General features: G+C 38.5%; 1 protein-coding gene across 1 annotated transcript; it reads left to right on the forward strand.

Moving 5' to 3' along the window:
* Positions 1-3,059: 3,059 nt before the first annotated feature.
* TREML4 (triggering receptor expressed on myeloid cells like 4) lies at positions 3,060-3,397 on the forward strand. Its single transcript, XM_058555467.1, is given in 2 exon segments — positions 3,060-3,171; positions 3,174-3,397. Coding segments are annotated over 2 exon segments (336 nt in total).
* The last annotated feature ends 20,366 nt before the right edge of the window (positions 3,398-23,763 follow it).

A 23,763-nucleotide genomic window follows, 5' to 3' on the forward strand; every position in this document is an offset into this window, starting at 1 on the left:
GGATCAGGGGCCATAGTGAGCAGACACTACGAGCGCAGGGCAGGGGTGGGGTGGTGGCTGCAGGCTGGAGTCCTCGGCACCAGCCTCTTGCAAGAGGGCCCCCTTGTGGCCCCACACAAGTGAGGGTAGTTGGGGAGCAGCCCCGGGAGGCATTCCAGAAGCTGGGGAAGCCAGACAAGCGCCAGCACAGTATGAGGCAGGACCAGCATGGCAGTCAGGAGCGGGGCGGTGGGGGGAACTAGGCACACTGGGGGCCGAGATGGGGGTGGGCACAGATTATGGGGTCTTAAGGCAGGCGGAGGCCTCTAACTGAGCCAAGAAGTCCAGTTAAGGCAGGATAGCTAACGGCTCATGTGAGCTGGGTGGTGAGGACATACGGTCACAGACAAGAAATAGCTGTAGACCCCTCCTCCTTTTGTCCCCTCTTCCCTGGGCAGCCTCCTGGTGCCTAGGGACAGCTTGGGCTCCAGGCCTCCTGGTCATTTTCCTCACGAAGTTCAGCTTCCCACCTCCTCCCTCCTTCTCCCTGGGGCTCCCAGGGACCCAGTGCCACAGCAGGACCGGGGCATTGAAGTTCAGGGCCATGTGGGGTCTTGAGCAGACCAGAGTGTCTGCTCATTTTAGGGAGGCAGGGCAATCATGTTACCTGAACAGGATGCTCTAAAGACTGAACACACCTGGGGAGAGCTAGGTTATAACCAACTGGGAAGACCAGTGATGTGAATTCAACACCCACTGGGATATATACAGTCATACGCCACATAATGACCTTTGTGTCAATGATGGGCCGCATATGGGACGGTGGTCACATAAGATTAGTACTATATAGCCTGGGTATGTAGTAGGCTCTACCATCTAAGTTTGCGTAAGTACATTCTCTGATGTTCACACTACGACGAAATCACCTAAATGACGCATTTCTCAGAACATGTCCCCATCGTTAAGCAACGACTGGCTGCACATGCTTGGTGCTCAGCGCGGCAAGCAGACCTCAGATAAACTAGTCTCTTAAATGGCCGTATTCGGTATTCTTTATGTCTGATCAAACTTAAGTTTAGAAAAATACTTTCTTTTCTTTGTTAGTTATCAAGTATTTACAACAGGTTTTGTATAAATAATCTCTCTACGTTTTTAGTGAATCTTTTATTTTAGAGTAGTTTTAGATTTCAGAAAAGTTGTGAGGACATTGCAGAGAGTTCAGCCCACACCTAGTTTCCCCTATTAGTAATATCTTACGTTAGTACGGTACATTTGTCACAATTACTGGACCAATAATGACATTATTATTGACTAAAGTCCATGCTTCATTCAGATTTCCTTAACTTTCACCTAATGTCCTTTTTCTGTTCCAGGATCCCATCCAGGACGCCTCGTTACATTTAGTCACCATGTCTCCTTAGGCTCCTCTTGGCTGTGACAGTTCCTCAGAATTTCCTTATCTTGGTGACTTTGACAGCTTTGAGGAGGACTGGTCAGGGATTTGTAATGTCCCTCACTTGAGAGTTGTTTTGTGTTTCGTCTCATGGGGTCAAGGGTTTGGGGCAGGAAGACCAGAGAGGTAAAGTGCCCTTCTCATCACATGATATGAAGGATACGTCGTATCAACATGATGTGTGACTGCTGATGTTGACCTTGGCCACTGGGCTGAGGTGGTGGTGGTCAGGTTCTCACTGTAAAGTGTCTCTTTTCCCCTTTGTCCATGCCATCCTCTTTGGAAGGAAGTCACTGTGCACAGCCCATAGGGAAGGGGAGGGAGTTATGCTGCCCCCCCTTGAGGGCGGAGTATCTACATATATTATTTGGAATTCTTCTGCACAGGAGATTTGGCTGTTTTCCCCCACTTATTTTATTTATTCAATCATTTATTTATATCATTATGGACTCATGGATATTTATCTTGTACTTTGGGTTTTAATTCAATACCACTTTGTTTTGTTGCTCAAGTTGTTCCAGTTTTGGCTATATTTTTCCTCCAAACATTTTTACACACATGTTGTTCAGATGAAAGGATTCTTCATCTTTTCACCCACTCATGTGTTCCTCCAACCAACACTGATTGAACCCCGTTGGGGAATGAGAACTGAAGATACAGAGATGATGCTGACTCCTCTCCCTGCTTTCTCCCCCCTAACTCATCTGCTCCCTCCTGCCTTCTCCTCTGATGATCCCTGCTCAGTGAGCTCTTTCTCCCATCTCTCCCGACCCCACTTTTCCCAGGGACCATTCTTACAGTTCCTGGAATTGAAACTCCACCCCTCACTCAAACACTCCCATGGCAAAAACACATCATTGACCCACCATGCCTGGCAGTGGGGTCCCTGTCTTGCCTGGGGACCAGAGGGACTCAGGACCCTGGTCAGGCCTCCATGGCCCCCTGACCACTTGTAGGCAGTGCACAGAGAGAAAGAGAAGAGGAACAGCCTCTTATTTCACCATGGTTTCTTCTTGGGCATTCTCGGAGCTTTCCCTGTTAACAATGAAGGACTGTGATAGAGTGAGAGGTGCGGAGTGATGGAGATGGGGAGAAGTTGGGCAGAGGGAGAAACTGAGGCAGGGCTGAGATCTCCAGGCCCAGAGACAGACCCTGCAGCTGGTGGCCCCCCACCCAGGCCTGGCTGCCCCTCCCTCCCCTCTGCCCACACAGCCCGCCTCTCAGGCCAATCACTTCCCCAGTCAAGGTGTTGGCCTTTCTCAGTTCGTCCAGCTCAGAGATGCTGGGAAACTGGGGCAGAATCAGGCAGCTTCTGGTTCCCTCTCCCCAGAGGCCTCCCCTTTTCTTCACTCCTCCACTGCCAGAAACAGGTTGGGGGTGACCTGGTTTGGGGAGCCCCGTGCCTGCTCCTGCCACCTGTCCTGCTGGTGATCCTGGCCTCAGGTGAGATGGAGGAGAAGGTGGGGCAGAGAGCAGGGTGGCTCTGTGACCAGCAGACCATGTTCTGGGTGTGGACATCAGAAGTTGTTCCCTGTCCCCTTTCCCTGGCCGTGGGAGAGGGATGGCTGCGTCCAGCCAGGGCCCTGACCTGAGGGCTTGTTATCCAGGTTCCTGAGGAAAGATAGTCATGCCTGAGGAACTTCATGAAGTGGCGGGGCAGACACTCTCCATGCCATGGCAGTACCCTCCTGAGGGAGGGCCCTATGAGAGAACTTGGTGTCAGCAGACATCTCCAAATGAGGTACCAGATTAGTCCTCAGCTCCAAGCCCTGGACAGCAGCTCAGCACTCTTGACACATGATCTGGGTCATGCTGGATGCTAGCTTCTTCATCATCACCATGATTCAGCTGAAGGAGGAGGACTTGGGGCCCTAATGGTGTGGAAACTACAACTCTTCCAGGAACTTGGTCACTATTCTCAGAAACATCAGCCTGGTGGTGTCTCCAGATGAGCTCCTTTCTTGAGGAAATGCCTGCTTCCCTCCCAGGAGGAAATGTCACTCACCCCCTTCATGTGCCTCCATCACCTCAGATCCCACCAGGTCTTCTGCTTTGATCCAAGGGGAGTGAGAGCAGGAATGGGGAGGAGGATACAGGTCATTAATTTGAGAGGAACTGTAGAAAAGACAGTTAGACATGGATTTCTGGAATGAGATCAAATGGAACCAAAACAGTTTGGGAGCTGGAGGCTATGTTGACATATGTCAAATGGTGGGTGTGGAGAGAGTGACCACAGCCTGTGGCAGATGGTGGCTAGAGACAAAGCAAGAAATAGGTGACAGGAACCTTGATTTCTGCTCTTGACTCTTGCAGTCATGGCCCTTGAGACTCTCATAGCCTCTCCTTCACCTGGGTCACAGGTACTCTAGAGGACCACAAGGCACAGCCATAGCAGTGGGATATTGATGAAGGTAGATGGCCAACCGCTAATGGCATTTGCTCCCTAACCCTTTCCTTCTCCAACTCCAAGGCAGGGGGGTTACAAACTAAGGAGCATCTCCCAAAGAGTTTAGAGGTGAAACCCTGACCAAAGGATGGGAACGGCAGCGGTGTGGGTACACAAGGGGGTTCCCTTGTGCTCTGGGGCTTATCCCACCCACTTATAAAACTCACTAGATGGAAGTATCTAGCTTTCCATTCTTCCACATTACCTGTTACTAGACTGGGTACATGGTCATCTTAGGGGAATCTGCATTCACAAGCCAAAATAACTTGGCATCTTTGGAGAACTACTATCTTAAAAGAAGGACAACACACCAAACAATAGAAACCATCTGAAGCAGAACTACGGGAACTGACAGTACAATGATTCTAAGTAAATATGATCAGTAGAGCTAAAGGGGCAAAGAAAGACATAAACTATGTGAATCAAGAGCAAGAACAACTAAAAAGAGCTAAATGGTAATGCTAGTTGTGACAAATATTATAGTCGAAATGAAGACCATCACGTGTGTGATACATAAAGGATAGATGTGGCTGGAGAGCAAACTGGAAGAAAAGTTGAGGAATTCTCCCAGAAAGTTTCTGGAAAGCATGAAGAGATTAAAAAAATCAAAGAGAAGTGAAGAGACATGGAAAAGTACATGTACTAACATATGGTTATTAAGAATCCCTGTGGGAGAGAAAAGATGGAAAGGAAGAAATATTTGAAGGAAAAATTAATATAAATCTCTCAGAATTATAGAAAAAGATCTCAGATCAAAAAGACTCATACACTGTCAAGAGGGGAAAATAGGAAATACACACACACACACACACACACACACACACACACAGCGCTAGCCCCCTTATGTGAAATGTAAGAACATCAAAGACAAGAAGAAAATTGTAAAGACTTTCAGATCACCTATAAAAGAACAAGAATTAGATCTACATCAGACTTCTTAAGAAGAACACTGGCTGCAAAAAGAAAATTGAGTAATATTACTAAAGTATTAAAGAAAAGAACTTAGTACCTAGAATTTTTTTTTTTTTTTTTTTTTTTTTTTTTTTTTTTTTGTGAGGAGATCAGCCCTGAGCTAACATCCGCCAATCCTCCTCTTTTTTTTTTTTTGCTGAGGAAGACGGCCCTGGGCTAACATCGGTGCCCATCTTCCTCCACTTTATATGGGACGCCGCCACAGCATGGCTTACCAAGCAGTACTTCGGTGCGCACCCGGGATCCGAACCAGCGAACCCCGGGCCGCCGCAGCGGAGCGCGCGCACTTAACCGCTTGCGCCACCGGGCCGGCCCAGTACCTAGAATTTTATATCCAGCCAAACTGTCATTCAAATGTCAGATCACAGTAGTTGGGGACTTCTAAGACCTCAGCAGGTTGGCCTCATGCAAAGATCCCCACTGAAAATGCTCTTGGAGGAAGTACTTGGTTGAGATGAAAAACAAATTCGGGAGATGTTGCAAGAGGCGAGGAAGTAAGTGTGAGCAAGCAGCATGGCGAAGTCTATTTTTATCTCAAAAAAAAAAAAAAAAAGCAGCTAGAACCAAAATGAAGAAAAAGAGAAAACATATCCATGACAATTGAAAAATAACATTCTAGACAACATCATCATGGGGTGAGGAGGAGAGACCAGAAGGCCATGAAAGGATGACTGAGTACTTGTCTCATGAGAGGCAATGTGCAGATCTTGATAAGTTTGAGGCAGTCACTGGAGTAAATCAATATAAATATGGGTCTTCAGTTAAGTAAATAGAATGTATACCCTTTACACCAGCAAAATAAAACTCTCTCCAAAGGAAAATAGGAAAATAATTGGGGTAAATGGGGAGAATGAAATAAGAAGGCAGAAATAAGTCCTACTATAAAAGCAGTTTCAATAAATTCAAATGGGTTAAACTTATGAAATAAGGATAGAGACTCTCAGTTTGGGTTTTAAAAAAATTCCAACAATATATTGTCCACAAGAGATAAACTTTAAAAAGATTTTAAAAAGTTAAAAATAAAAAGTTGAAAAAATATACCTGGCTAATATAAAACAGAATAAACTGTAGTAGCAATCTTAATTTTGAACAAAGTAGAATTTAAGGTAAAATAATGTTATGAGACAAAGATACATAATAAATATGGATAAAAAGTACACCTAATAAGAAAACAGAACTCTCATAAACACGTGTACCTAAATACATGGCCATGAGACATACCAAGTAACAACATCAGAGGCAGTAAATAATTAATAATTGTAGTTGGCAAGTCACATCCCTCTCAGAAGATCATAGTTCAATGAGATAAAAAATAAACAATGGAATCTAAGTTCTAAATCAAAAAATTCCAGGTATTATATATATTTATGTAATATTTATAAGTATACACATTATTATATATATCCATAGGACTATATTATAAATGATATCATAAAATAAATAGTTTTTGAAAATATATAAAATATGTGTTTACATGTTTAAAATGTTTTCAACCATGTAAATGCAATATGAATATTCAATAAAATACATTCTTTATAATTATATATAAACTGTGTATATGCATACACACTCATATTTAACACTCTACATAAATAAAAACAGGTAATAGACACTCTTTCAAATACACAGAGAATATTTACAAAAGTAGACCTTGTGTGAAGAAATGAAAGAAGTTTGAATAAATTCCAAAGAATTAATATATACAGAATATATTCTCCAAAGATAATGCAATAAAATTAGGAATGCATAGAAGTAAAGCTAAACTAGTATGTTTGAAACTAAATAATATTTATTAATATATTATTATATAAACCATTAAATATATAATAAAATATATTATGATAATATAAACACTATCAAAATTTACAGGGCATAGCTAATATTTAGAGGGGAAATTAATAACTTTAAGTACATTTGTTGGAAAATATAAAAGGTTAAAAATAAGTGAGCTAAGCACTCAACTCTAGAAGATGGCACCTGAGCCATGCAGTAAGCCCAAAGAAACGTAAAGGAGGAGAATGATAACGATGAGGGCCTGCAGTCAATTACATGGATTTTTAAAAAATGGAGAATAGGAAAACCCATGATTCGTTCTGTGGAAAGTCTAATAAGATAGACCTACTTCTGATAAGACTGATCAAGATAAAAGATATAAATAAACAATAAATTGAAGGAAAAGAAGAAAATAACCACATACTCACTCTAAAAGATTTTTAAATAAATCAATCCTGAACAAATACTTTTCGTTCGAAATCCTAGAAGCGGACACATTCCTTAAAAATATAAAATGCCAAGAAGAGCATGAGAGGAAATAGATTTGAATAGATTAATAAATATTAAAGACATTGAAATGTTAGATAAAGAGCCATTCTCACAGAAAATTCAAGATTCAGATGGTTTTACAGGTATCACGAATCTTTTAAGAAATAGTTGATTCCTATTTTATACAAGATAGTGCAGAAAATAGAAAAGAAACAAAAGCTGCCCAGCTTATTTTAAGAATCTATTATCATCTTACTCTCAAAACCAGTTAAAGATAATACAAGAAAATTAAATTATAGGTTCATTTATTTCCCTGAAGAACATAGTCAAAACCAAAATAAATATCAGCTAACTGAACTCAACAGTGTGTTATAAAAGAATGTATTATGATCATGTGGGGTTTATCCCAGGACCAAAAAGATTGTTTAGCTTTGGAACATATATCAATGTAAATGAAACAAATTAATAAACGAAAGGAAAAAAGTCAACTGATGTAGAAAAAACATTTGGAAGATTGAACACGTTTATTATTATAAGGAGAAACCCTTAATAAACTGGAAATGGGAAGAAATAACTTGGTAAAGACTGAATACCGATGACCACAATAAACATTACTTAGTGGAGAAGGTATAAATTCAAATTAAGGATTTCCACAGCCACCACTAATGCTTAATCTAGTATTAGAAGTCCTGGCCAATGCTCTAAAGAAACGGAAAACAGATAAGAGGAAAGAAGATGAGACAAGAAGAGTGAAAATCGTCGCAATTTGATATGATGGGATCATCTACCTAGAAAAAAATAAGCAGAATCTGCAAACTATTGGATCTCATGAGAGAGTTTAGCAAGGCTTCCGGAATGAGATCAATTGACAAAAATCAAAAGTATTTCTGTACGCTAGAATTAATCACTTAGAAAATCTAATCAAAATAAGATACTATTCAGAATAGTAACAAAATCTGTAAAGTATCTAGGAAGGATTAATATAACCAAAACCTCTTTGGAGAAAACTTTGAAATGTTAATTAATGACACAGGTAAATAGAAATAATGTACAATCTTGGATGAGACAATAATGTTATAAGGATGTCAACTTCCCCCAAATTAAAAGTCTCTAAATATAATCCTAGACACAATTTGAGTTTAGTTTTTTAAAGAACTTGATAAACTTACTCTAAAATGATATGGAAAAATAAAGATGCATGAATAACTATGTCAACCATGAAAAAGGAAAATAAAAAGAGAGGACTTGCCCTACCAAATATTAGGATATACTGCTAAGTAATACAATTGATTGCAGTAGTGCTGGTGCAAGAACTGATAAATGGAACAATGGACAGGCTAAAGAGTTCCAGAGAGATCCGTGTACATACAGGAACATAGTTTATGATAAGGTAACACCAGGAATCAATGAGGCACAGGGCCCGTTATCTGTGGGACATCCATGAGAAAACTGGCAGAGCAGATAAAAAAAATAAAACAATCAACCAAAAAAAAAACCTGGATCCCCACCTAACACTAAATACAAAGATGAACCCCAGATGGATCTAAGATATATCTATGAAAAATAAAATTATTAAGTTAATAGAAATGAGAAACTTCAGATGAATACCTGTGCAACCTAGGAATAAGGAAGGACTTCTTATACAAAGCTTCAAAAGCACAAATCATAAGGCAAAAAATCATTAATTTGATTACACCAAGACTGAAGAATTCCATTCAATGAACAACATTATGGAAAAAGTTATCAAGTAGATGACAGACTGGGAAAAATTAACTGAAAATGTCTAACACTAACACAGCAATATGATCCATAATGTACAAGGAGCTAATGCTAATCAACAGGAGAAAGACAGGAATCTCAGTGGAAAATGGAAAAGCATAAGAAAGACAGTTTATAGAAGAGGAAATCCAAAAGGCAGACAATCGATGTTCACACTTGTTAGTAAGCAAAGAAATGTCAATTAAAACAAGTATGAAATGGCACTTTACACCTTTTGAACCAGCAAAACGAGGATGCTGTCACGTGCTCGGTGTCATCAGGGATGTGGCACATAGGAGCCCTGATGAAAGCACGGATGGTCCCCGTGGTTCCTTCCTCCCTGACAGTCCCACAGATGTGAAGAGCAGCCTGTTGGAATTCAGAGCCAAGCATCTTAGGGGCCATCCAAGACGTCACAGCTAAGGAAACAAGGCCCAGAGATGGCGTGGGGCCTGTCCAAAACCGTCACCCAACCACTTAGGAGCAGAGACAGGACAAAGACCCATGCTCCTGATTGCTGGGTCCCGAGAGCCCTCCCCGAGCTCCTCTGTGGGGCCCCCACACCTCCTCTGCCTAGCTCTGATTCTGGGGCCTTCTCCCCACCGCCCCCAGCAAATCTGCCCTCTCTTCTGGCCTCAGGAGCTCCCGGCAATGGTCCAGCCTGATGCCCTGTCCTTTCTGCCCTGTGGGATTGTCCCCGCTCCCCTGGCTCTATCTCTCCCACTCTACTGAGCTCTGATCCCCATCACTTCCCCTAACCAGGCTTTTCCTCCATCAAGACTCCTGGGTCCCCTATGACTGGATCTTCTCACAGGCCCAGAGAGACCCTGTGACCCTGTCCCCTACTCCTGTGTCTGTTGCTGCTGCATAGTCACTTCAGGGTGGTCCTTGTAACACCCAGCTCCCGCCACAGGGGGCCTGGCTCAGGGACACTGCGGGAGCAGCTGACATCCTAGCCCAGGCCCGTCCTCCCTTTTCCCTCCTCCCACCAGGACATCAAGCTCCCCCCTCTCCCCTAGTTCGGCTGCTCCCAGCTCCCCAAGGACGTGGTGCTGTCAGCCCTATTTGTGCTCCTGAGCTGCAGGCACAGGTGAGTGGACTTTGGTTTGACTTGGAGGGCAACGGAGCTGGGGACAGCTTCTGTCCCGGGAAAGATAGCCGGGAAGAGGAAGCCAGAAAGCACAGAGGTGGGAAAATTGTAACTGAGTCTAACCTAAATATTCATTGTTTCTTGCAATTTCTGCCTTTCACTCTGATGCTGTCTGCTCCCATTAAAAAGAAATGGACCTTAGAGAAACACAGAGGCCTTCCCAGAATCCCCATCCCAGTGCTTTGCCTTGTTCTCCATCCTGAGAGGCAGGAGGGCAGGGGGAGAAAGCTGAGAGTCGGAGAGAAGATGTAGGGGCAGGAAGGGGAATTGGGGAGAAGGTGTAGGGGCAGGAAGGGGCAAGGCTGGAAGTCCATGAAAGGGAGAAGGGAGGGGAAAGGAGGAGCTGGTTCCAGGGACAGGGAAGGAGGAAGGGGCAGGGAAGACAGTAGGCAAAGGATTCACTTCAGTTTATGAATTCCCTCCTCATCTTCCCTCTGGAGGGTCATAAGGACACTGTGGGGACAGCAGTGATGGAGGTTTCTGATTGTGCCCACCCAGCCCAGGCCCCGGGACTCTTGGGTGCCTTTAGCCTCATCCATGGATCCAGGATGAATACCTGTTCTCCTCCCCCTGCCCAGCTGTTGGGAGCTGCCCCTGACCACTGAACATCACAGCCCTGTGAAGAAAGGCCAGCATCCAAGCCTGCTGGAGGCGACTCCCAGCTCCCGAGTTCACCAGTGGTGACCCTTCATCCCTGTACTGAGCACTGGGAGATCTGCTTCCTTGGCCCCCACCTTCCCCCAAACTGACCACCCATGCAGGGTTTATTGCATCCGGTCAACACCTCCACTCTATTGGCCAACATTCAGCTCAGCATCTTCCCTACTCCGTGCCGGCTTCTCCTGTGCGTCACAGTTCACCTTTTCTCTGTTCTCTGTTTCTTGCCTCTGCACTATCTGAGAGCCCTGTGTGTTTCGCCCTTGAATTGAAACGTGCAGGGGGGCAGGGAATGATTTAAAAATAAATGCTAAAATTGAAACTAAGAAAGGCTGTAATCAGCAGACCGGAAACTGAGGAATTCCTAGAAGTTAAAAAAAAAAAAATCAGATGCAATTAAAATGGTAAGAGCAGATGACTTAGCAGCCCAAAATATTTACTCCAAAATGAGCGGAAAACATATACTCCAAAATGCTTGGTCCATAGATGAGATCTGACAACCAGGGTCCCTTGGGCTGTTGGCTCAAAATGCGAGAAAATCCATAGCCTAAAGAGGAAGTCAAGGTGAACGAACAATAACTGACCGTGGGTGAGAGATAAATGTTTTAGGGAACAGAAGAGGACATCACCTCCATAAAACAAGAAAAGGCCAGAGTCATATTCTGAACATGTAACCCCAGTAAGGCCTGGGCGTCGACCACTCAGAATCGGCATCCACCGTGAACAACCAGTATGGTGGTCCCAGCGCATCCCAGCTGAACACCAGCCAGGAGAAGGCCACCATCCAGAGAGCACGGAGCATTAAACACACCATTTTCTTTCCTTTTTTGGGGGGAGGGGGAGGCCAAAAAGGAAGTTTCTTCATATGTATTTCAGCTCATGCCACACGACCATCACCTGTCTATATGGGGCAGCACTTTTGTCTCATTTCTTTAATTTATTCTTTTTATCCCCAGTCCCTATTCCCACTTGCCTCCCCCTTCAAGGCAACCACTCCAGTGCACTTGTTATGTAACCTTGAATTTGAATGTTTCCTTGTAAAACATGCAGTGTTGTTTTCTGTGACTGTATTTTTCACTTATGTAAAAGAGATTGTGATACCTTTTTTTTCATAAGCTTGTTTCACTCATTGCTGGGTGCATATACCCAGCCTGCTGCTCTGCAGCGCTGCAGCATATCCCCCTGTCTGCACGCGTCCCCTGCAGTGCATCATTCGGAATCCAGGGTGGGTCTGTTGCTCTGCCTCACTTCCCACATTGCAAACAATGCCTCGATGAATATCCTCCATCATAGTCGCTTATGGAACCAGGTGAGACTTCCTTTAGGATTTATACCAGGGTGGGACTAGCTGGGTAGTAGGATCTCAGACATCTAATTAATGCTGACATCTTGTGCCACTTGAACCACTAATCCAGAGAACTAGAGATTGTGTGCTTCCTGCTCTGAATCTATTTAAGTACACAGCAGCACCTATGGAATGATTTTGGAAAAAAAAAAGTGGGAGGTGATAATAGGTGAAGCTGGCTGATGGTACATGGGGGTTAGATGTATTAATATCTATACTTTTGTGCATGCTTGGAAATTTTCATAATAAAAGTAATACATACATATAAACACTCGTATTGAAGGCATAGCTAGTTGGGTTTCAGTTGTATACAGCTGAACCCAAACCTTTCTTGATTTATTGACCTTATCCAACTGCAGAAGATTTGGACAAGACCCCATTTACAATACAGAAGTGTGAGATTCATTTAAAGAACATTAGCAATGCGATAAAAGTAGACTGAACAAGAACACATCTTCATCAATTCAGACACTAAGAGTTAGCATTTAGCCATAACTTTTTAATATTTTATCTTAACGTCCTTGGTCTCAAAATTATCTAATTCCCTTCACCACTATTTTCAAACTTGGGATAAATTCTATGCTTTAAGCTAATGTCTACAAGAGGTATTTTTCTTCAAAATTTAAAAAATATTATTACATCATCTTCCTACCCCCAGTGCTGCTATGTAAAAATCTGATATTGATCTGAGTTTTGTTCATTTTAAGTGGTCTGTTTCTCTCTCCAGAACACTTTAGAAATTTCTCTTTGAAATTAACATAATGTGTTTTAATGTGAAGTATTTAATTGTGCATTTATTTGGAACTCTTTGGACACATTCAGTCTGATGTCATATATTTCTTTAGGTTCTCAGTATTATTTTTTCAAATAGTTCTTTTCCTCCACTTATTCACTTTTTCCTCCTTTTTTGACTTCTTTGAGGAGACATTGAATTTCTATTTCTGTCCTCCGTATGACTTAATCTCTCTCTTTTACTTTCTGTTACTTTTTTCTCTTCCTCTGGTAGTATTCCTCCACTCTGTCTTTCCCTCACCAATTCATTCCTCTGCTATTCATTCCGTTCACTGAGGTCCTTATTTCAACAATGGTTCTTTTCATAGATCGATATCTCTAACTTGTTCTTTTTCATTATTGCTTGCTCCAGTATCGTGCTTCTAATCTTGTCCCTTATCTCTCTGAGAATATTATACTTAATTTAAATTATTGTTCTCACATTAGTTGTTCTTCCTCTGTAATAGACTGTTCAATTTGTTTCTCTGCAATAGATTTGTTCAACTTGTCACGCTTTTTTCATACCGCTTGGTAATTTTCCTCATGATCTCATCTTTTATTCCTTTCTTTTTTGAAGATCAGTGGATCTCTAGAGATTCCACTGCCTAAGGCAGCCGCAGAGGTGAATAAAGGTGACGGGTTGCCAGAAACAGTGCAAGTGTGTGTATGCATTTAGAATATCACAAAGAGAGCCATCCTCATTGGTGGGCTTATTTAACAAATGGAAATGGAGCATATTTAACTATTTGGAAAAAATTAAATTTTACCCTCTCTTCACACTTTAAACTAAAATAAATTCTAAATGGATTAAAGAGATAATTGTTAAATAAGAAAATATAAAAGGACTAAAAGAAAAAACTGTATAAGGATCCAATCCTGGTCAGGGGAGGCATATGTAAACAATGTAACAGGGGCAGAAACCATAGAGAAAAAGGCTGGGAGATTTGCCAAAAATAAAAATTTTAAAATTCTCTTTGTCATAAAACACTATAAAGAAAAGAAAAAAGCAAAGAACAAACAGAAAAGAGTTCTTTTGCAATATCTATGTCAAGGAAATAAAAATTTTAATTATAAAGATTTCTTACAAATCAATAGGCTCAAGATACATACCCTAATAGGGAAATGCATAAAGGAAATAAAAGAGAGAGAGAATGGGACATTACTTTTGAAATTTTATCCTATATATTCATTGTTACTGACAATGTGTGTCTCTGCCATTGAGGCTGAGGCATCCGTGTCCTAGGGAGAAGGGACATACAGACTAAAACAGGTCAATTAATAGTCAGGTGGCAATTTTTAGGGGTTTTTATTGTTGATATATAATTTCCATGTAATATAATGCACGAACCTCAAGTGTTAAGTTGAGGTTAAAGGAGTTTTGACTGAGTATACTCATATGATCATGACTGAAATTAAGATATAGAACGTTGCCATCACCTCAGATAGCTTCTGCCCTTCTGCCCTTTCCAGTCAATATCTCCCACCAGAGACCACCCCTGTAGTGGTTTCTATCACTTTCAATTACTTTTGCCTGTTCTAGAAGGTGATAAAAATGGACACAGAGTATGTGTTCTTTTATGAGTGGCTTCTCTCACTCAGCATGATGTTTTCATAGATCCCTCCATTTTTCTGTATGGATCCATAGTTTGCTCCTTTTTCATTGCTCAGTAGTATTCCATTGTATGAATATACCACAATTTGGTCATCCTGTTGGTAGCCATTTGAATTGTTTTTAATGTTTGGCTATTATAAATAAAATTTCTATGAACATTTTCATATGTCTTTTTGTGGACATATATTTTCATTACTTAGGGTAAACACCTCAGAGAGGTATTGCTGGGTCATAGGTTGAGTATGTGGTTAACTTTATAAGAAATTGCCAAACTATTTCCCAAAGTGGTCACACTGCTTCACATTCCCCTCAGCAGCATAGAGAGTTCCAGTTGCTCTACATACTCCCTGACATTTAGTTGGTATTGAAAGTCTTTTTAATTTTAGCCATTCTAGTGGGTAGGAAGTGGTAGCTCATGTGAGCATATATTTTCATGGGCTTATTAGCTATTCACATAGTTTTTTTTTTTACATTTGCAAATATTGTTTCTATTTTTTAAAAATTATTTTATTGGCTTATAACGTTGTGTAAATTTCAGGTGTACATCATTATATTTCAGTTTCTTTATAGACTGCATTGTGTTCACCACCAACAGTCCAGTTTTTATCTGTCACCATACATATGTGCCCCTTTACCCCTTTTGCCCTCCCCCACCTCCTTCTTCTCTGGTAACCACTAATTTGTTCTCCTCATCTATGTGTTTGTTTTTTTATCTTCCACATATGAGTGAAATCATACGGTATTTGTCTTTCTCTGTCTGACTTATTTTGCTTAGCGCAATACCATCAAGATCCATCCATGTTGTCACAAATGGCACAATTTTGTCTTTTTTATGGCTGAGTAGTATTCCATAGTAAAGATATATGCTGCATCTTCTGTATCCATTCATCAGTTGATGGGCACTTGGGTTGCTTCCACATCTTGGCTATTGTGAATAATGCTGCAATGAACATAGGGGTGCATATATCTTTTTGAATTGTTGAATTCATGTTTTTGGATAAATACTCCATAGTGGGATAGCTGGATCATTTGGTATTTCTACTTTTAATTTTTTGAGAAATCTCTATACTGTTTTCCACAGTAGCTGTACCAGTTTGCGTTCCCACCAGCCGTGTACGAGAGTTCCCTTTTCTCCACATCCTCTCCAATGCTTGTTATTTCTTTTCTTGTTAATAATAGCTATTCTGATGGGTGTGAGGTGCATATAGCTTCTTTATTCTCTTTTGTGAAGGGTCTGTCCAAATCTTTGCCCATTTTTAATTTGAGCATTTATCTTTTTATTTTTGAGTTGTTAGAGTTATTTATATATTCTGGATTCATGTCCTTTCTTTTATATATAAATATATTATGTGCTTTATAGGTATTATTACATATATAATATTTTCTCTCGGTCTGTAGCTTGCCTTTTCATTTTCTTTATGTGTTTTTATGGGCAAAATTTATTAAGTCCATTTTATCAAAATTTAAAATTTTTGTGGTTTTTTGCATCCTATCTAGGAATACTTGTCTACCCCAAAGTCATAAAGATATTCTCCAATGTTTTATTCTAGAAGCTTTATAGTTTGAACCTTTACATTTACGTTTCTGATCCATTTTGAATTAATTTTCGTATATTGTGTAAAGTAAGAGCTGAATTCACTTTTGTCCTAAAGGGTATCCAGTTATTTAAGCACCTATTTTTTAAAAAGACTTTTCTTTTCTCATTTAATTACCTTTAGCAAAAATTGATTAACCAAATATGTGGGCCTATTTCTGAACCCTCTATTTTCTTTTATTGATCTATTTGTCCTTCCACTAATACCACACTGTCTTGATTACTGTAGCTTCATAGCAAATATTTACATCAGATAATGTAAGTACTTCAACTTTGTTTTTCTTTTTCAAGATTGTTTTGGCCATTCTATAAACTTTGCATCTCCATATAAATTTTAGGATCATATTGTCAATTTCAAGAAGAAAGTCACCTAGGAGTTTGGGATGGTATTGAATCAACAGACGAATTTGGGGAGAATTGACATCTTAATAATATTGAGCATTCCAATTGATGAAGACAGCGTATCTATTAATTTCAGTAGGTCTTTCTAAACTTATCTTTGCAAGGTTTTATAGTTTTAAATGTAGATGTTTTGGATATTAAAAAAGTTCTTACTAGGTTTTTTATGGTTTTGACGCTATTTGAAATGGTGTATTTTCCAATTCAGTTCCCAATTTGTTGATAGTATATAGAAATATAATTTGTAGATGCATCCTGTGACCTTACCAAATTTACTTGTTATTTCCAATAATTTTTTGCAGGTTTCTTAGAAGTTTCCACATAAACAACCACGTTATCTGCAAATAAAGACTGTTTTTCTTCTTCCTTTGAATCTTTATACATATATATATTTTTGGTGAGGAAGATTGGCCCTGAGTTAACATATGTGCCCATCTTCCTCTAATTTTTTGTTTTGTATGTGGGATGCTGCCACAGCATGGCTTGATGAGTGGTGCTTAGGTCCATGCCCAGGATCAGAACCTGCAAACCCCAGGCCGCTGAAGTGGAGCACTCAAGCTCAACCTCTACGCCACCAGGCAGGCCCCTGAATCTTTATACTTTTATTCTTTTCCTTGTCTTCTTGAAATGACTTGTACCTTCTGCACAGTATTGAATGGAAGTGAAAGAGTGGCTATCCTAGCTTTTTTTTTCAATCTTAAGGGAAATGTAGTCAATATTTTTGCCATAAATATAATGTTAGTGGTAGGTTTTTTGTAAATGCCCCTTATCGGAATGAGGAAGTTCTCTTCTATTCTCAGTTTGCTGAGAATTTTTATCATGAATGCAGGGGGGAGGGAGGCGTGCAAATGCTTTTTCTGCATCTATTGACATAATCATGTAATTCTTGTGCTTTATAGTGGTAATGTGGTGAATTAGGTTGATGGATTTTCAAATATTGAACATAGGTTACATTCCCAAGATAAACTCCACTTGGCCATGTTGTAGTATAATTATTATATACATCAATGGATTTGATTTGCTAATAGTTTGTATCTATGTTCATAAGGCATGCATATCTATAATTTTCTTTTCCTGTAATGTCTTCATCAGGTTTTAGTGTCAAGGATATTCTGACTTTATAAAACAAGTTGGGTTATGTCTCCTCCCTCTCTATTTTCTAAAACAATTTCTGTAACATTGGTGTTATTTCTTTTAAAATATTTGATACAGCTCCCCAGTGAAGTTGATGAAGGAAACTGGGCCTGGAGTTTTCTCTGTGGGAAGGTTTTAAATTACAAATTCAATTTCTTTAATAAATATGAGGCTATCCAGATTTTTAATTTCTTCTTGTGTTCGTTTTGGTAAGTTGTATGTTCCAATTAATTTGTCAATTTCACCTGAGTTGTCAATTAATTAGCATAAAGATCTTCCTAATATTCCATCCTTTTATATCTGTAGGGATCTGTAGAAATGTCCCTTTTATCATTTGTATTTTCTTTCTTTTTTCTTAATCGGTCTAGCTAAAGTTTAACAAATTTATTAATTTTTTAAAAGAACAAACTTTTAGCTTTGTTAGTTTTCCCTGTTACTTGTCTTCTATTTCATTGATTTACACTCACTTTTTATTATTTACTTTTTTCGGTATACTTTCATTTAAAATTTGCTGTTCTTTTAAAGCTTCTTAATGTGAAAGCTTAAAGCATTGCCTTTAAACATTTTTACTCTTCTTCCCCTCCAGTTTTATTGAGATATAATTAACATATAACATTGCATAGGTTTAAGGTGTACAATGTGTTGATTTGATATACTTAAATATTGCAAAATGACTACCAACATAGCATTGGCTAACACCTCCAACCCATCACACAATAACCATTTCTTTTTTGTGGTGAGAATATTTAAGTAGAACATCTACTCTCTTTGCAACTTTCAAGTATGTAATGCAGTATTATTAGCTATAGGCATCATGCTGTACATTAGATCCTCAGAACTTATTAATCTTATAACTGGAAGTTTGTACCCTTTGACCAACGTCTCCCCATTTCCCCCATCCCCCAGCCCCTGGAAACCACCACTCTACTCTCTGTTTCTATGAGTTTGGCTTTTTTAGGATCCGCATATAAGTGATATCATACAGTATTTGTCTTTCTCTGTCTGACTTATTTCCCTCAGCATACTACCCTCAAGGAAATTTTTCTACTTTTCTAATACAAGCATTTAAACCTTATCTTTCTGTCTAAGGACAGCTTTATCTAGATCCTGAAAATTTTTATGTATTGTGTTTACATTATCTTTAAATTCAAAATATATTTTAATTTCTCCTGTGATTTCTTCTTTGACCCATGGGTTTATTTGGAAATAAATGTATTGATTAATTTCAAATGATTTAAGGATATTATAGACATTGAATTTCTTTTGATTTGTAATTTAATTTCCATTGTGGTCATAGAACACACTCAATATGACTTCAATATTTTAAAATTTATTGAGTTGTATATTATGGCCCAGCATATGTCATAAAACATGCACTTGAAAAGAATGTGTATTCTGCAGTTATTAGGTGTAATGGTCTACAAAAGTTAACTAGGTCAAGTTGATTGACAGTTTTGTTCAAATATTTTATATCTTTCTGATTTTTTTAATCTATGTATTCTGCTCATTACCAATAGAGAAGTGTTAAACACTTCCAACTATGCTTATGGATTTGTTGTTCTAGCAGGAAGAGACTGTAAACCAAGAATTATATATCTAGCAAAACTATCCTTCTAAAATGAAGGAGAAATTAAAAGAGAGCTGAGGGAATTCTGTGCTATCAGACTTGTCCTACAAGAAATAGTAAAGGGAATCCATTAGGCTGAAATGAAAGAACACTAGAAAATAACTCAAATCCACATGAAGAAATAAAGAACACTAGAAAGATAATTACATAGGTAAATATAAAAGACAGTGTAAATGTATTTTTTGGTTTATAAGTCTTCTATCTGATTAAAAGACAGCTGCATACAGCAATAACTATAAAACTATGTTGATGGGCTTATAATGTATAAAGATGTAATTTGTATGGCAATAATAGCAAAAAGGAGGGGGGAGGAAATGAAGCTATAGTGGAGCAAAAGTTCTTAAGATGCCAGATGCAATCCCCAGGACAACTACTAAAAATTTTTTTTAAATAATGGGAGAAAAAACAATAAGGGCATTAAAATGGTACACAATAAGTATAAGTATCTATTTAACATAAGAGAAGATAGTAATGGAGGAATAGAGGAACGAAAATTACATAAGACATGTAGAAAAGAAATAGCAAAATGGAAGACATAGGTCCTAATTTATCAGTAATTACATTAAATGTAAATGGATTCAATACTCCAAGCAAAAAGCAGAGATTGGAAGAATGGAAAAAAGAACACAAACCAACTGTATGCTTTCTACAAAAGACATGTTTTAGGTCAAAGATACAAATAGATTAAATGTGAAAGGATGGAAAAAGTTATACAATGCACACAGTAACCAACAATAACAGAGAGCTGGTATGACTATATCAATATCAGATAAAATAAATTTTAATATAAAAATTGTTATTAGAAACAAACAGGGATATTTCATAATAAGAGAGTCAATCCTTCAGGAAGATATATCAATTATAAACATATGTACACCTAGAAACAGAGCCCCAAAATACAGGAAACAAAAACTGACAAAAATGAAGGGAGAAATAGATACTAAACAATATTAAACAGAGACTTAATATCCCACTTTCAATATGGATAAAACAACTAGGCAGAAGATCAACAATGAAATAGAAGACTTGAACAACACTATAAACCGACTAGACCTAACAAACATCTATAAAACACTCTACCCCAAGATAGCAGAATACAGTCTCTTTTTGAGTGCATGTGGCACAGGAGATCATATACGAGGCCATGAAACAAGCCTCAATAAATTTAAAAGGATTGAAATCATACAAGGTATGTTCTGACAAACAAAAACACAACATACTAAAATGTGTAGGATGTAGCTAAATCAGTGCGTAGAAGGAAACTTATAGCTGGAAATGTCCATATTATAAGAAGAAGAAAGATATCAAGTCAATTACCTAATTTTCCATTTTAAGTAACTAGAAAAAGGAAGTGAAAACTAAACTGAAATCAAGCAGAGGGAAGGAAATAATAAAGATTAGATAGGAAATAAGTGAGATAGAAAATAGAGAAACAATAGAGAACATCAATGAAACTTAAAGTTGGTTCTTTGAAAAGATAATAAAATTGAGAAGTTTTCAGCCAGACTGGTTAAGAAAAAGGGAGAAGACTCAAATTACTAAAATCAGGGACAAGAGAGAGGTGGGCATTACTACTGACCTTAGAGAAATAAAAGGATTATAAGAGAATACTATGAACAACTGTATGCCAAGAAATTATCTAACTTAGAGGAAATGGACAACTTAGTAGAAAGTCACAAACTACTTAAATTTGACTCAAGAAAAATAGAGCTATAACAATAAAGAGATTGAATTAGTAATAAAAAGAACTTCCCACTAAGAAATCCCAGGCCTCGATGTCTTCACTGGTGAAGTCTATCAAACATTAAAGAACAATTAATATGAATTCTGTGCAAATTCTTCCAAAATAATAGAAGAAGAGAGAACACATCTCAACTCATTCTGAGGCCACTATTACCCTGATACAAAACCAGACAAAGACGTCACTAAAAAAGGAAAACTATAGATCAATATCTGTTATGAATATACATACAGAAATCCTCAACAAAATACTAGCAAACTAAATCCAGCAAAATATGAAAAGGGGTTATACACTACGACAGATGGGATTTATCCCAGGAATGCAGGGTTGGTTCAACAGATGAAAATCAATCAATGTAGCATGCCGTATAGATAGAATAGAGGAGAAGAACCACATGATCATCTCAAAAGATGGAAAAACAGCATTTGATAAAATCCAATATCCTATTATGATTAAAAAAAAAACACTTAACAAATGAGGAACAGAAAGGAACTTCTTTAACCTAATAAAGGGTATCTATGAAAATCTCACAGCTAATGTACTTGATGATGAGAAAGTGAAAGCTTTCCCCCTGAGGTCAGGAACAAGACAAGGATGTACACTCTTGCCCCTTCCATTCAACATTGTATTGCAGGTTCTAGCTAGGGCAATTAGACAAGAAAAAAAAAGTCATCTAGATGGGAACAGAAGAAGTAAAACTATCTCTATTAGCAGATGACATGGTCTTGTATATAAAAATCCTAAAGAATACACAAAAAACTATTGAAACTAATAAGTTCAGCAAGATTGCAAGATACAAGGTCAACACACGTCAATCAAATTGTATTTCTATACACTAGCAATGAACAATCTGAAAATGAAATTAAGAAAGCAATTCCACTTACGATAGCATCAAAAGGAATAAAATTCTTAGGAATAAAATTAACAATAGAAGTGCAAGACTTATACAAAGAAAACTACAAAAGATTGTTAAAAGAAATCAAAGACCTAAATAAATGGATATCATGTTTATGGATTAGAATACTTAATATTGTTAATATGACAATAGTCCCCATATGGATCTACAGATTCAATACAATCCCTATAAAAATCGTAGGTGACTCTTTTGTAGAGATTGACGAGCTGATCCTAAAATTCATATGGAAATGCAAGGGATCCAGAACAGCCAAAGCAATCTTGAAAAAGAACAACAAAATTGAAGAACTCACACTTCCTGATTTCAAAGCTTACTACAAAACTACAGTAATGAAAACAGTGTGATACTGGCTCAAAGGTAGACATTTAGATCAATGGCATAGAATTTAGAGTCCAGTTTAAATGTTTAAACCCTAACATTTATGGTCAATTGATTTTTGACCATGGCGTCAAAACAATTCAATGGGGAAAGAATTGTCATTTCAACAAGTGGTTTGAACAGATTGGAACAATTGGATATCCACATGTAAAAGAATGAAATGAAATCCATATCTCATCATACACAAAAATTAACTCAAAATAGATCATAGACTTAAAGGTAAGAGCTAAAACTATAAAACTTTTAGAACAAAATAGAGGAATAAATCTTTTGTGACCTTAGGTTAGGCAGTGGTTTCTTAAATATGACACCAAAAGCATAAGTGACAAAAGAAAAAAATAGATAAATTGGACTTCATCATAATTAAAAACTTTTGTGCTGAAAAATGACACCATCATGAAAGTGAAAATGCAACCCACAGAACTGGAGAATATATTTGCAAATCATGTGTCTCATATCTAGAATGTATAAAGAACTCTTACAATTCAATAATAAAAATACAAATAGAGTTTGGATCCAGAACAAGATGGGATAGCCTCACTTTTCCCTGCTCCTCTCCTCTAAATACAGTTAATTACACAGCAGACAATGATAAAAGGACTCTAAAAGCAGGGTAGAGGAGGCAGCTGGCTAGAGACCTCAGGACTTGTGACACAACAACGTGGTCAGTTCCCTGAGTTTTCTTTAATCCCCCATTTCCCTGGACTGGGTGTTGGAGAGGCCAGCGTGTGGTCAGATCCACTAGCAGCAGTGATAACAGGCTGGCCATCCCAGACCTGCCTCCACGACTAGGGCACCGACAAACATTTCCATGTAGCTTCAATGGCAGCGACAACAAAGTCCTTCGAAACCATGAAGAGTATGTTCTCCAACCACAATGGAATTAAGTTAGAAATTAATAACAGAAGGAAATTTTGGAATTAAAAATACAATAACCAAACTAAAAAGCTCACTGGCTGGATTCCATAGTAGAGTGGAGATGACAGGATAGAGTTAGTAAACCTAAAGACAGATCAATAGAATTTATTCAATCTGGGCAACAGAGAGAAAATAGACTGAAAAAATTTAGCAGAGCCTCAGTGATCTGCGGCACAATAATAAAAGAGCTAACATTTACATCATCAGAGTCCCAGAAGGAGAGGAGAAAGAGTGTGGGACTGAAAAGGTTTTTGAACAAATAATGGCTTAAAATTCCCCAAATTTGGCAAAAGACATAAACCTACACATCCAGGAAGCTGAGTGAGCTCCAAATAAGAATAAACCCAAAGAAACATACACGAAGACAAATCATAAATAAACTTCTAAAAACTAAAGGCAAAAAAAAAAATCTTAAAAATAGCCAGACAGAAATGATGCATTACCTATAAAGGAACACCAACTCAAATTACAAAGAATTTCTCAAATGAAACCACGGATGCCAGAATGAAGTGATCCATTTTCCAAGTGCTAAAAAGACAAATAACCCAAACAAAAATTGGGCAAAGGATTTGAATAGACACTTATCCAAAGAAGATACACAAATGGCCAATAAGCACGCAAAAAGATGCCCAACATCATCACTTATTAGGT

Source organism: Diceros bicornis, chromosome 14 (genome assembly GCF_020826845.1).
Source record: "Diceros bicornis minor isolate mBicDic1 chromosome 14, mDicBic1.mat.cur, whole genome shotgun sequence".
Classification (NCBI taxonomy): Eukaryota; Metazoa; Chordata; class Mammalia; order Perissodactyla; family Rhinocerotidae; genus Diceros; species Diceros bicornis.